Source organism: Notechis scutatus, chromosome 2 (assembly GCF_049901735.1).
Source record: "Notechis scutatus isolate UNSWTSFEM ecotype Mainland chromosome 2, rNotScu1.2, whole genome shotgun sequence".
NCBI classification, from domain to species: Eukaryota; Metazoa; Chordata; class Lepidosauria; order Squamata; family Elapidae; genus Notechis; species Notechis scutatus.
The window spans coordinates 258,835,295-258,847,966 of record NC_142010.1 but is presented as its reverse complement, the minus strand read 5'-3'; the positions used below and the strand labels follow the sequence as shown (position 1 = coordinate 258,847,966).

Below are 12,672 nucleotides of genomic sequence, written 5' to 3'. Positions count from 1 at the left end.
AATGAAATTATGGACAGACAGATGGACAGACAGATCCCACTACATTCCTACGTAGGACCTAAGTCAAAAGTTAGTGTCATTAAATTCAGTGGGACAGGCCAGGATGAGAGATCACCAGGAAAACCCAGGGCTGCAGGCTAGATTGATACATTTGGGGGGGCAAAAAACCATCCTGAAAGGCGGCAGTGACAAACTATTCCCGTTCTGTGTTGTTACCAAGAAAACATGCAATTGTCTGGAATTGAGCTTGGCTGAAGGGAAGATTTCACATTTTAAGTGAGCCCAGGTTTACAGCTTGATGAAGAGCCAATGAGAGATCTGCCAAGTTTTCCCCCCATCAGAATTCTCTGTAGAATTCTCTTCAGTGAACTTTAAATAGTTAAAAGTGTAGTAATAGTAACTGCAGTTATTTTATTTATTATGTCCTTATAACTACAGGTGACCACTCAATAAATGTCTTGGCAGCAGAAATTTTGTGTTCAGTTGTGGTTGTAAGTTGAAGAAACTTACAACCACAACTGAACACAAAATTTCTGCTGCCAAGACATTTATTGAGTTTTGACCCGTTTTACGATTTCTCCTGACCCAGTTGTTAAGTGAATCTCTGCAGCTGTTAAGTTACTGACATGGTTGTTAAGTGAATCCGGCTTCCCCGTTGACTTTGCTTGTCAGAAAGTTGTAAAAAGGGATCATGTGATCGAGGTACCCTGCAACCGTCATAAATATGAGTCAGCTGCCAAGCCTCTGAATTCTGATCATGTGACCTTGGGGGTGCTTGCAATGGTCGTAAAGTGTGAAAAAATGATCATCACTTTTTTTTAGTGCTCTTGTAATTACGAATGGTCACAAAATGAACTGTTGTAAGTCAAGGACTAATTGTAGAGAACAAAACAACCAATAAAATTAATATATATTATAATAAATTGGATGCAGAGACCTGCTGAATGAGGAAGACCACATAGAGAGAGGAGCACATATATTTATATATAATAATTATAGGAATCCCTGTTTCCCCGAAAATACAACCTACCCGGAAAGTAAGTCCTAGCTTGATTTTTACATGTATGCCCAATATAAGCCCTACTCCCAAAATAAGCCCTAATTAAGAACTCACCCACTCCAGAGTTCATGGGTAAAAATTAAGCTAGGGTGGGGATTGGGAGGTGATGGAGCTGCTCTACTACTTGCCTTTGGACAGTTTTAGCCATGCCTCGCACACCCCGACACCTGCCTTGCTGACCCATTTCTTCTGCAGCCGGCAAGGCAGGCAAGGTTTTCCTGAAGGCCTTTATAGCTGGTAACAAAGAAGCTCTGGATCGATCCAGAGCTCTGTTATCAGCTGCAGAGGCCTTCAGGAAAGCCTTGCTGGCCACAGAAGAAGAAGTTCCTGAAGGCCTCTGACAGAAAAAAAGGAGGCCAGGGGTGACGCACGCAAGTGAGGTTAGTCAGTGGATGATGTCCCCCGAAAATAAGACCTGGTGCCTTTTTTGGTGGCCAAAAAATATATAAGACAGGGTCTTATTTTGGGGAAAACATGGTATATGGAGCAAATCCTTTGGAGTTCTGTTATTTGGCTACTTACCTGTTTCTTTTCAAACTTGTTCAGATTATTCGAGTACTTCAAATGACGTTCCCCAGTGTCTCCCCTTTCACCATAGATGCTCAGGTAAACATTGGCATCAGTACCAGCTCCCCATATCATTCCAGTTATAACACGGGCTTCGTAGGTGTTTGCTAGAGAAAAAGTAAATTATGAATATGTCAATCAAATGGTCTTCAGACATTTTTTTTGGGCTGAAAATCTGCTTTCTTTCACTACAAACCAGTATAACAAGCTGAGCCCTTTTCTGAGAAGCGAGTTCAGTTCACTGATACTTTACTCTTAATTTCTGATGCTGCCTTCTTTGCCTGAAACCAAAATAGGCTATGGCTAAGTAGAACAGTTGGATCAAGGCTGTTCAGTATCTTTTTCTCTCCGGTTCCTTTTTCTCCAGCTCAAAAGGGTTTGGTGTGAAGGGTGTCTTTGTTAGGAACTTCTTAAGGCTCATGTTCTACTGTGGTCCTAAGCTTGACTCCAGGAGCACACTTTTCCTCCTTTTTCTACACTGACCTGTCTGTTATGACCAAGGCTTCTGGAGACCATAATTAAGCACACGCTTAGTTCAAACAATTCTTGTTTTATTTCAATGCTGGGAACTCCCAGCCCGTAATGAATCTCAAACAGTTGCTCGAGATAAGCACCCACCTTTATCTCCTCTGAATTGGTGCCAACAACTAAAGTGCCAAATTAACTGTAAAAAGCCAAATGAGTACAAAGTCCACACAGAGCTTCAAGGTTTAATCTGAATAGAGCGAACAACTTTGCTTCCTGCAAAGGTTTCTCTACCTTTGCACTTTCTTTATATCTATTATTAATAGCAATCACTCCCGAGTTGCCCCTTTTGTCTTAGCTGCTCTGCCTTCTGGCAGCTCTGCGCATACCCGCACTGGGAACAGGCTCCCCTTGTTCCTCTGCCTCGCTGCTGCCAGACTCTGGAGGCTCCGGAGTCAGCACACAACTCCCCAATGATCCTGGCCCCATCTCTGCATCAGACGCCTGACCCTCGTCTGAGTCCTCCCCAGACTCCCTGTGGTCCCCATTCTTCCTAACTGTCTGATTCCGCTGCCATCTGACAACACTGTCCACCTAATCACTACAAGCATCCAGAGAGCATCACGTCAAGTGCAAGAATTCAGGAACCAGGGTTGTTCAAATGAATAAATGTCTGTTCCAAGCTACCTCTAAACAAGAATCTGAACAATTAACTGTCTGAACAACTAACAGTCAAGGCAAACTGATGATAGATGAGAGTCAGCAGAAGTCTGGACTTAGATATCTTGTGGGCATGAAGGGAGGGATGACAAGCTTGACCCATGGTTGTCCAATCTCTTCTTAAAAGCCTCAGGTGATGGAGCACCCAGAACTTCCGAAGGCCAGCTGTTCCACTGACTAATGGTTCATTCCTGACAGAATGGCCACATCAAGCAGGGGCATTCACTGGAGAAACCAACTATGTTGAGAAGAGTTAGCAGTAAAAGGAAACCAGGCCACCAAAGAACATGGTGGCTGGACACCATCAAAGCTGGACCCAGTCAGCTCAAAGAACAATCCAAAGAAATAGTGTAAGATTGGAAGATGTGGAGGGACCTATGTCAGAGTATATTCATGAACAGAGCATGGTAACAAGGGTCAGCCAATGAATAGGTATAGCAACTAAGTCAGCCAACGGGGACTGTTTGGAACCTGAAACTAGAAGTAGCCTAGGCTGGAAACTAAAACTAGAAGTAGCCTAGGCTGGAAACTGAATCTAGAAGTAGCCTAGGCGTGGCTCTATATTAAGCTCTGCAGCTCTGAAGCTATGTTGAGCTCTGAGTCTGTCTATTGAAGATGAAACTGCTTCTTGCTTGCTTGCCTGCTGAACTAAAGTGAAACTGGTGTCTGTTTCTGTTGTTTCTGTTCTCTGGGCTACTGAAGTTACTTGCAACATGTTTCTGTCTGAGTTTGTTCCATGTTGGAGAAATCTGCAACTGGTTTGTAAAATCTACTTATTATGTTTATAAAGATGTTAAATGAAGCATCAGCCATCTGTGTTTATTTTTCTGGCGCTAAATTAACATTGCAAAACTCTGAATAACTTGGTCCATACAATTGCCAGGAGTTGGACATGAATGAATGTACAACAACATCATCATTACAGAATAGAATAGAATAGAATAGAATAGAATAGAATAGAATAGAACAGAACAGAAAATGGAATGGAATGGAACAGAACAGAACAGAACAGAATATAATTCTTTATTGGCCATGTGTGATTGGACACATAAGGAATTTGTCTTGGTGCAAATGCTCTCAGGGTATATAAAAAGAAAAGATACATTCGTCAAGAATCAAGAATCATAAGGTACAACACTTAATAATAATTATTTGTAGGATACAAATAAGCAATCAAATCATACTAGGAAACAGTCAATATAAATCGTAAGGATACAAGCGACAAAGTTACAGTCATACAGTCACAAGTGGATGGAGATGGCTTGGGAAGATTAATAGTAATAGTAATGCAGACATAGTAAATATTTGGACAGTGTTGAGGGAATAATTTGTTTAGCAGAGTGATGGCGTTCTGGAAAAAAACTGCCCTTGTGTCTAGTTGTTCTGATGTGCAGTGCTCTATACTGTCGTTTTAAGGGTAGGAGTTGAAACAGTTTATGCGAGGGGTCTGTAAATATTTTCACAGCCCTCTTTTTGACTCGTGCAGTATACAGGTCCTCCATGGAAGGCAGGTTGGTTGCAATTGTTTTTTCTGCAGTTCTAATTATCCTTTGAATTCTGTGCCTGTCTTGTTGGGTTGCAGAAGCAAACCAGACAGTTACAGAGATGCAGACGACAGACTCAATAATAATAATTATTATCATCAATGTAATAACAATTATCATCGTCAGTCGTAAAAAAAGATGTTGAGACTCTGGAAAGAGTGCAGAGAAGAGCAACAAAGACAATTAGGGGACTGGAGGCTAAAATATATAAAGAACAGTTGCTGGAATTGGGTATGATTAGTCTGATGAAAAAAAAGGACTTGGGGTGACATGATGGCAGTCTTCTAATATCTCAGGGGTTGCTACAAAGAAGAGGGAGCCAAGCTATTCTTCAAGGCACCTGAGGGCAGGACAAGAAGCAATGGATGGAAACTAGTCAAGGAGAGAAGCAACCTAGAACTAAGGAGAAATTTCCTGACAGTCAGAACAATTAATCAGTGGAACAACTTGCCTCCAGAAGTTGTGAATGCTCCAACACTGGAAGTTTTTAAGAAGAGATTGGATGACCATTTGTCTGAAATGGTATAGGGCTTCCTACCTGAACAGAGGGTTAGACTAGAAGACCTCCAAGGTCCCTTCCAACTCTGTGATTCTGTTGTCACCATCATCACCATCAACCACCCTTTTGCCCCTTAATCCCACTCGAACACCAACAAAGAATCCATTTTTTTCTTTGCCCCCTCTCCATGGGCGTTGGAGGACCACAAAAGAGATACAGGAAGGTCATATATTTTGTACCACAACCCTAAAGGAATCTTCCCTAGCATGGTGATTTCCAAATGTGTTCAATTTCCGTTCTCTGAATTGAATAGCACCAGGTTAAAGAACACTTCCCTAAAGTTGGTTATGCTAGTGCATGGTCATAAAACCACAGATGATGATGATTCCCCCTTCACCTTCAAGCTCAGTTCCCTCTTCTGGTGTCAACTCCACCACCAGTTCCTTGTCCTCTTCGTCCCTTGCCAGCCAACGATGGGCTACAAAATTATAAACCTCCATAGGATCTGGTTGGTTCGTCTCTTCTTCTCCTTTCTCTTCTGTGGGTTTCTTTTTCTTCTTTTTCTTCTTCTTGTCTTGCCCGTTGATCTTCGTCACCATTTTTTTAATGACAACATTTTCCAGGAACCATCCATCTGCCAAGCCTGTCCCATCGTGGCCGATTCGGATCTTATAGATTCTGCCAACATCGACAGCTTCTATCTTGAATAGGAATAATAAATGGGAGCAGTAAAATAGCGTTTCAGTTTTGTTTGTTTTTTAAGAAAAGAGTGTTGTGTACCACTAACTCATTAATCCTGATAATAATACAGAATTTTTACTTTATAGCGCAAACTACTGAGTTGAAAGGAGGTTTGAGGTATGGCTGCTGCCTATTAATGAATTTGTGGCTAAGACAAGTTTGGAACACAAGGTTTTCTCACGCTGCCTGGTTACCAAAAAGCCTCTAAACTAATTCTGATTTGTTTTCAAAGAGATGCTTCAGAAAGTACAAGGGACAAAAATTTGCACCTGCCCATGTTTCCCCCCAAAATAAGACCTGGTGTAATATTAATTTTTGCTCCAAAAGAGGCATTAGGGTTTATTTTCCAGTTAGGTCTTATTTTTGGGAAATACGGTACTAAATGTGTTTGTCTGGCTGATGATCTTAACTGGGGCTTATTTTTGGGGTAGAGCTTATATTACGAGCATCCTGAAAAATGATGCTAGGGCTAATTTTCCGGTTGGGTCTTATTTTCTGGGAAACACAGTATCTGCAACCTCCTAAAACAGCTGCTTTAAGTGAAGTTGAATTTTATTACAATAGTCCTCAACTTATGACCGCAACCAGGCCCAAAATTTCAGTTGCTAAGCAAGACAGTTGGTAAGTGAATTTTGCCCCATTTTACGACCTTACTTGCCACAGTTGTTAAATGAATCCCTGCAGTTTTTACGTCTATAACATGGTAGCTAAGTGAAGCTGGTTTCCCCATTGACTTTGCTTGACAGGTTGGAAAAGATGATTCAGGACACCAGAACCATCAGAAATACATGCTAGTTGCATGTAATTTAATGATGTGACCATGGGGATGTGGCAACGGTTATGTGAAAAATGATCACAAGTCACTTGTTTTCAATGCTGTTGTAACTTTAAACAGTCACTAATTGAATGGCTGTAAGTCAAGGACTATCTCTAGTCAATAGCAAGCACCCTATACCTGACCTTAAGTTGTATGGGAACCTGAAGGATTTCTTCTTTGGTTAATATTGACATTTTCCAAGCAGGATCGTGCACATTTAATTTTGGTGTAATATGGTAACTATAAATCTGGAGAAAAGAAGCATAATTCTATGGTGGAATTCATCCTCTAAATGTACCTCTATTGGCATCCCCGTGTCAACTCTGAAGCTGGCGTGACTGAGGCCATCTTGGAGACTTTAGTGTTGCCACAATAGGAATAGGAATAGGGAGGGGGGAAAGAGATAGCTGAGGTTTTGTAGCCAAAACAAAATCATTTCCCCTGGGAACCAAGGACATTCCGACAGGTGGTTAAAAAGAGGAGAAGTGAAGTTTCCAAGCAACTAGAGAGCACCTTGATTGGACCATGTGACTGATTGTTTGAAAAAGGGGAAAACTTTTACTTTTAATTAGGTGAAAGCCGTGGGAACCTTTTCAGTCAGTGTTCACCAGTTTGTGCCAATGTGATGTTCATTAAACCTGTTCTTTGAGGAACCTGCTTGCCTTGGAGTTCTGCTTGGTATGGGCATATTACTTGGAACCCTGACATTCTGCTTAGAAAGGTCTACTTCAGTGGTGGGATTCAAAATTTTTTACTACTGGTTCTGTGGGCGTGGCATGGCTTGGTGGGCATGGCAGGGGAAGGTTACTACAAAATCGCATTCTCTCCCCACTCCACTAACCTGCTTTCCAGCTCCGTTCTCCTGTGCAGGGCAACCAAAGAAGACCCAGCCGATTAGCTGGGACTCAATGGGAGGCAGAGAATAGATGGGGGTGGGGCCAGTCAGAGGTGGGATTTGCCAGTTCTCTGAACTGCTCAAAATGTCTGCTACCGGTTCTCCAGAACTGGCAAGAACCTGCTGAATACCACCTCTGGTCTATTTACTGGTCTTACAAGGACTCAAGGCCACAGGGTCCAACTTCTTACTCAATGCAGGAGTCCAAATTGAAGCATCTCCAACAGTCTAGCTTCCAGAGGTACATATATAATGAAAGAAAACCACCATCTTACAGGGTAATTACTTCCATTTTCCATGTACTTTTACTGTTAGGAATTTTTTGCAATATTGGAAAAATATTTGGAGTTCTACAAGTAGTCCTTGACTTACAACAGTTCATTTAGTAACCATTCAAAGTTACAACAGCACTGAAAAAAATGACTTATGATTGTTTTTCACACTTACAACCATTGCAGCATCCCCCTGACCATGTGGATCAAAATTCAGGTGCTTAGCAACAGGCTCATATTTATGATGGTAGCAATGTCCCGGAGTCCCTACCTTTTACCACTTTCTGATAAGCAAAGTGTTAAGAATTCTGTTTATATAAAGCAGCACTCAGAGCTAACAATGAGTACAGTCACCATGTGCTTTACTGCTCAACTATATAACTGTAATAGGAAACAGGAAACTTAGAATAAAAGAGCATAGAATATATGTCATCGACACAAACTTGTAAACACTGCCATCTACTGGCTAAATACTACTCTAGTTGTTGCATAGAAATACATTCCAACAATGAATTCCAACACAAAGTCAGTGGGAAAGCCAGACTCACTTAACAACCATGTTGCTAACTGAACAACTGCAGTGATTCACTTAACAACTGTGGCAAGAAAGGTTATCAAATGGGGGCAAATCTCATTTACCAAATGTCTCACTCTGCAACAAAAAAACCTGGGCTCAATTGTGGTCGTAAGTCGAGGACTACCTGTACTTAAGTACCTTGTTCAGTGGGTTGCACCCTGGATTGACCTTCTATGTGATCTTCTCCAAACCTGGCAACTTTAAGTGATTTTATATATTTTATACATGGTCCAAGACAATTCCTCTTCACTCAGTGTGGTCCAGGCAACCGAAAAGGTTGGGCACTCATCATTTAGTTTGTAATGGATAACAAACACAGGCAAAGACAATGTCAAAGGAACAGATTTCTGAAGACATTGTACCTAATCTCCAAGCCTTGTGGCAATTCCAATGATTTGTTTCTCAGAATCTTTGTGAATGGATATTAGAATTCCCTCGTAATCCTATTGACAGCATACCTTGAATTTTTCCAAGACTCCCCGTTCATGGTTGTTGGACCTGTTCTTCAAAATCAGTACCTCCGTTTTACCCAGCTCACCGTAAACCTGCAGAAAGACTTTTGCGTTGGTTCCTGCGTTCCGTACATCTCCGGTAACAGTGCATATCTCGTAGTTGATCACTTGTTTAAAGCAGAAGAGTGAGAAACGAAGCAGAGAATAATTAAAATGGTGTGCAGAAATCCAGAGCCTGTTCAAAGTCTTGCAGTCAGGTCTTTTCACAATTATAAGGGTTTCTATCTCCCACCCCTGCCTTCTCTCCTTGCTTTACAATTCTTCTACTTTATTCAGAGAGAAGAACAGACATTGAGCAGAAGAAAAGTTAACATCCAAAATCGAAAAAATGCTCTGGAGTTTGCAGGGATTCCAACCCCAGCATCTTCTGTCTATAAGAGACGACCAGGCCAAGCCAGAAGGAGGTGTCAAACGTGTCATTAGTCTCGAGTCCCTTCGTGCCTATCTAAGTCCATCCCACCTTGAATTCCGTTGACTCTTATCTACCGCCAATTTGCTTTCACCATTAGTAGTTCAGATTCTTGTAAAGAGCATTAGCATACAATAAAACAGAGGTGTCAAACTCAAGGCCTGTGGGCTGGATCTGGCCCATGGGGTGCTTAAATCTGGCCCATGGGGTCACCCTGGAAATAGTGAAGGACTGGCCCATGGTGCCTCTGCCAGTGAAAATGGAACTCAGGAGGGCCATGCGCAGGAGGGGAAATCTGTGTAACAACTAGAGAATTTCTTATTGGAGTTGTTTTAAAAAAAAAAAAAAACCCGAAACCCAGTGACACAGAATAATATTTAATTGCATCTCATAACAATTCAGGCATATTTATCTTTTGGAGGAAGGAGCAACAAAGACTTTGGTTTTTGAAACATCCACCTGACAGGGATTAATTCCTCTCAGATGTCTTACAGTCCCTAGCCAACTACCATCAAATTTCTCCTCAAGAATTCCTTTCATTCACTTCTTATTTCTATAGCAGTTATTCTAGATGACCTTGAGAAAACTAAGTAGGATTAATATTTGGATGGGATGTTTTTTCTTCTTTTCTTTTTATTCTTATTCAAAACATTAAAATACAAACTCCAAAAGAAAAAAAGGAAAGGAAATAAAAAGCAAAACAACTAGACAAGACACAGAAAGAAAAATGTGCATAAAAACATACATATATATTACTCTGTGTGTGTATGTATGTGTGTATGTGTATGTGTATATATATATATATTCCCACCTAGTTGAATACTGATAAATATATTTCAAAAACAATAATTCTGCCCCTCCCCTTGTGAAGCAGGCACACACAATTTACAAATAGAATCCTAAGGCAAGGTTTTATTATTAAGAGCCAAAGGAGGGTATTTGACCTGGATGGAATCAAAGATGATTGCAGTATTTTGGAGTTGATAAGAAACCATTGTAGATTTTCTACAAGTAAAATACAATAACAGATTGTCTTGAACTTACTTTGCTGTTATTTAACGTGTTAACTATTTTTTTCTTCATATATAGAATGTATGACAGCTCAAATTGGGTTGCAAATAGATGTAGAAGCTTATGAATTTTGGACCTGTTTTCCAAGGGGGAAGGGGGAAGTTATTATTATTTTCATTTGCATTTGTTTATTGTTCTTGTCTAGTTTTGTATTTTTGGTTAATTTTTTTTATTCACATTTTTAATGTTCTTGTTTAGTTTTGCTTTGCTTCTGTTCATTGCCCCCCCTGCTTTGGTATTTTAATCTTTTGAATAAAATAAACATTAAAAAAAAACCTTTTAATCCTAAAGTATTCTGATTTTAATGTTTAATTGTATTGGTGTTATTGTACACCACCCAGAGCCTCTCTCTGAGGAAGATGGCAGGTTAAGAAATATGAAATATAGAATAAATAAGAATGGATGGAGAGAGGGAGAGAGAGACAGAGAGAGATAGAGAGAGATGGAGAGATAGATAGATACAAGTAGATAGATATAGAGATGACAGAGAGACTAGATAGATGGAAGATTGGATGGGTGGATGGGTGGATGGATGGATGGATGGATGGATGGATGGATGAAGATGGAGATGGAGATGGAGATGGATAGAGATAGAGATGATAGAGAGACTAGATAGATGGAAGATTGGATGGGTGGATAAGATAGATAGATAGATAGATAGATAGATAGATAGATAGATAGATAGATAGATAGATAGATAGATAGATAGATAGAATATAGATACACAGACAAATACATAGATACATACATAGATACATATAGATACACAGATAGATACCTAGATACCTAGATACCTAGATACCTAGATATAGATAGATAGATAGATAGATAGATAGATAGATAGATAGATAGATAGATAGATAGATAGTAGATAGATAGTAGATAGACGGACGGATGGATGGAGATGGAGATGGACAGAAGTAGAGATAGAGATGATAGAGAGACTAGATAGATGGAAGATCGGATGGGTAGATGGATAGAGATAGATGGATGGATGGATAGAGATAGATGGATGGATGGATGGATGGATGGATGGATGGATGAAGATGGAGATGGATAGAGATAGAGATAGATTAAACAAATAAACACAGCATCCCTTACATTTCTCAATCTCCATGATTTCGCTGGGGTAAGTCATGATTTCTACCTTCCCATCAGCTTCGTTTTTGTCAAGCCATCGGTTGCATGGGAAGTTGTACATCTTGCCATGGACAGGAATGATAATCTGAACGCTACCAAGGTGCCAGCCTGCTTGGAGGCCCACGTTGTCATGCCCGATTAGAATTCGATGGATCTTAAGCAAAGAAAGTGGAAGGTAGACAGGCAGGAAAGAAAGAAGAATAGTGCGTATATCTTTTTAAAAATTCACTACTGCTGTGATACATAAAGGGCACCTGGGTTGGTAAAGCAAATTTTGACCATTGCATCAACATTTCACGCTAGTCCTGGCCTAATAGGAGAATATTTGTACTTCAGGATTGAATTGAGGGGTCCTTGGTGCTCTCTGAGCTTGGTTGTTTTCTTGCAGACATTTCATTACCCAACTAGATTACAACATCAGTGCTAATAGGGAGACTCCTACATTACCTAGTTGGAGTTCTGCTAATCCAGAGGTCTCCAAACTTGGCAACTTTAAGACTTGTGGACTTCAACTCCTAGAATTCCTGAGCTAACATGACAGGAGGAGGAATTCTGGGAGTTGAAGTCCACAAGTCTTAAAGCTGTCAAGTTTGAAGGCCCCTGTTCTAGTCCAAGGGTCTTCAAACTTGGCAAGTTTAAGACTTGTGGACTTCAATTCCCAGAATTTCTGACTGGAGGAGGAATTCTGGGAGTTGAAGTCCACAAGTGTTTAAGCTGTCAAGTTTGAAGGCCCCTCTTCTAGTCCAACTCCCTGTTCAATCAGGAGACCCTATATCATTTCAGACAAATCTCTTCTTAAAAACCTGGATGGAACATCCACAACTTCTGGAGGCAAGTTGTTTCAACTGATTAATTGTTCAGGAAATTTCTCCTTAGTTCTAGGTTGGCGCTCTCCTTGATTAGCTTCCATCCGTTGCTTTATGTCCTGCCTTCAGGTGCTTTGGAGAATAGCTGGACTCCCTCTTCTTTGTGGCAGCCCCTCAAATATTGGAACACTGCTATCATGTCACCCCTAATCCTTCTTTTTATTAACCTAGACATACCCAATTCCTGCAACCATTTTTCGTCTGTTTTAGTCTCCACTTCCCTAATCATCTTTGTTGCTCTTCTCTGCACTCTTTCTAGAGTCTCAATGTCTTTTTTATATCGTGGCAACCAAAACTGGATGCAGTATTCCAAGTGTGGCCTTAACAAGGCATTATAATATCACTTCACATGATCTTGATTCTATCCCTCTATTGATGCAGCTTAAGATTGCGTTGGCCTTTTTGGCAGCTGCAGCACACGGCTGGTTCATGTTCAAGTGATTGCTTCCTTCCATCCAGGATCCCTCTAGCAGTTACTACGATTGAGCCAGATACCACCTATTCTATACCTGTGCCT

General features: G+C 40.6%; 1 protein-coding gene across 1 annotated transcript in view; it reads right to left on the bottom strand.

The window, feature by feature from the left end:
• Positions 1–12,672, bottom strand: part of LOXHD1 (lipoxygenase homology PLAT domains 1) — a 238,550-nt gene that overhangs the window by 116,287 nt on the left and 109,591 nt on the right. Inside the window, exons 18-21 of the mRNA XM_087953943.1 lie at positions 11,251–11,443; positions 8,616–8,776; positions 5,253–5,556; positions 1,583–1,734 (exon numbers count right to left, since the gene is read on the bottom strand). Of these exons, the coding sequence (XP_087810069.1) occupies positions 1,583–1,734; positions 5,253–5,556; positions 8,616–8,776; positions 11,251–11,443 (810 nt within the window). The remainder of the gene's footprint in view (positions 1–1,582; positions 1,735–5,252; positions 5,557–8,615; positions 8,777–11,250; positions 11,444–12,672) is intronic.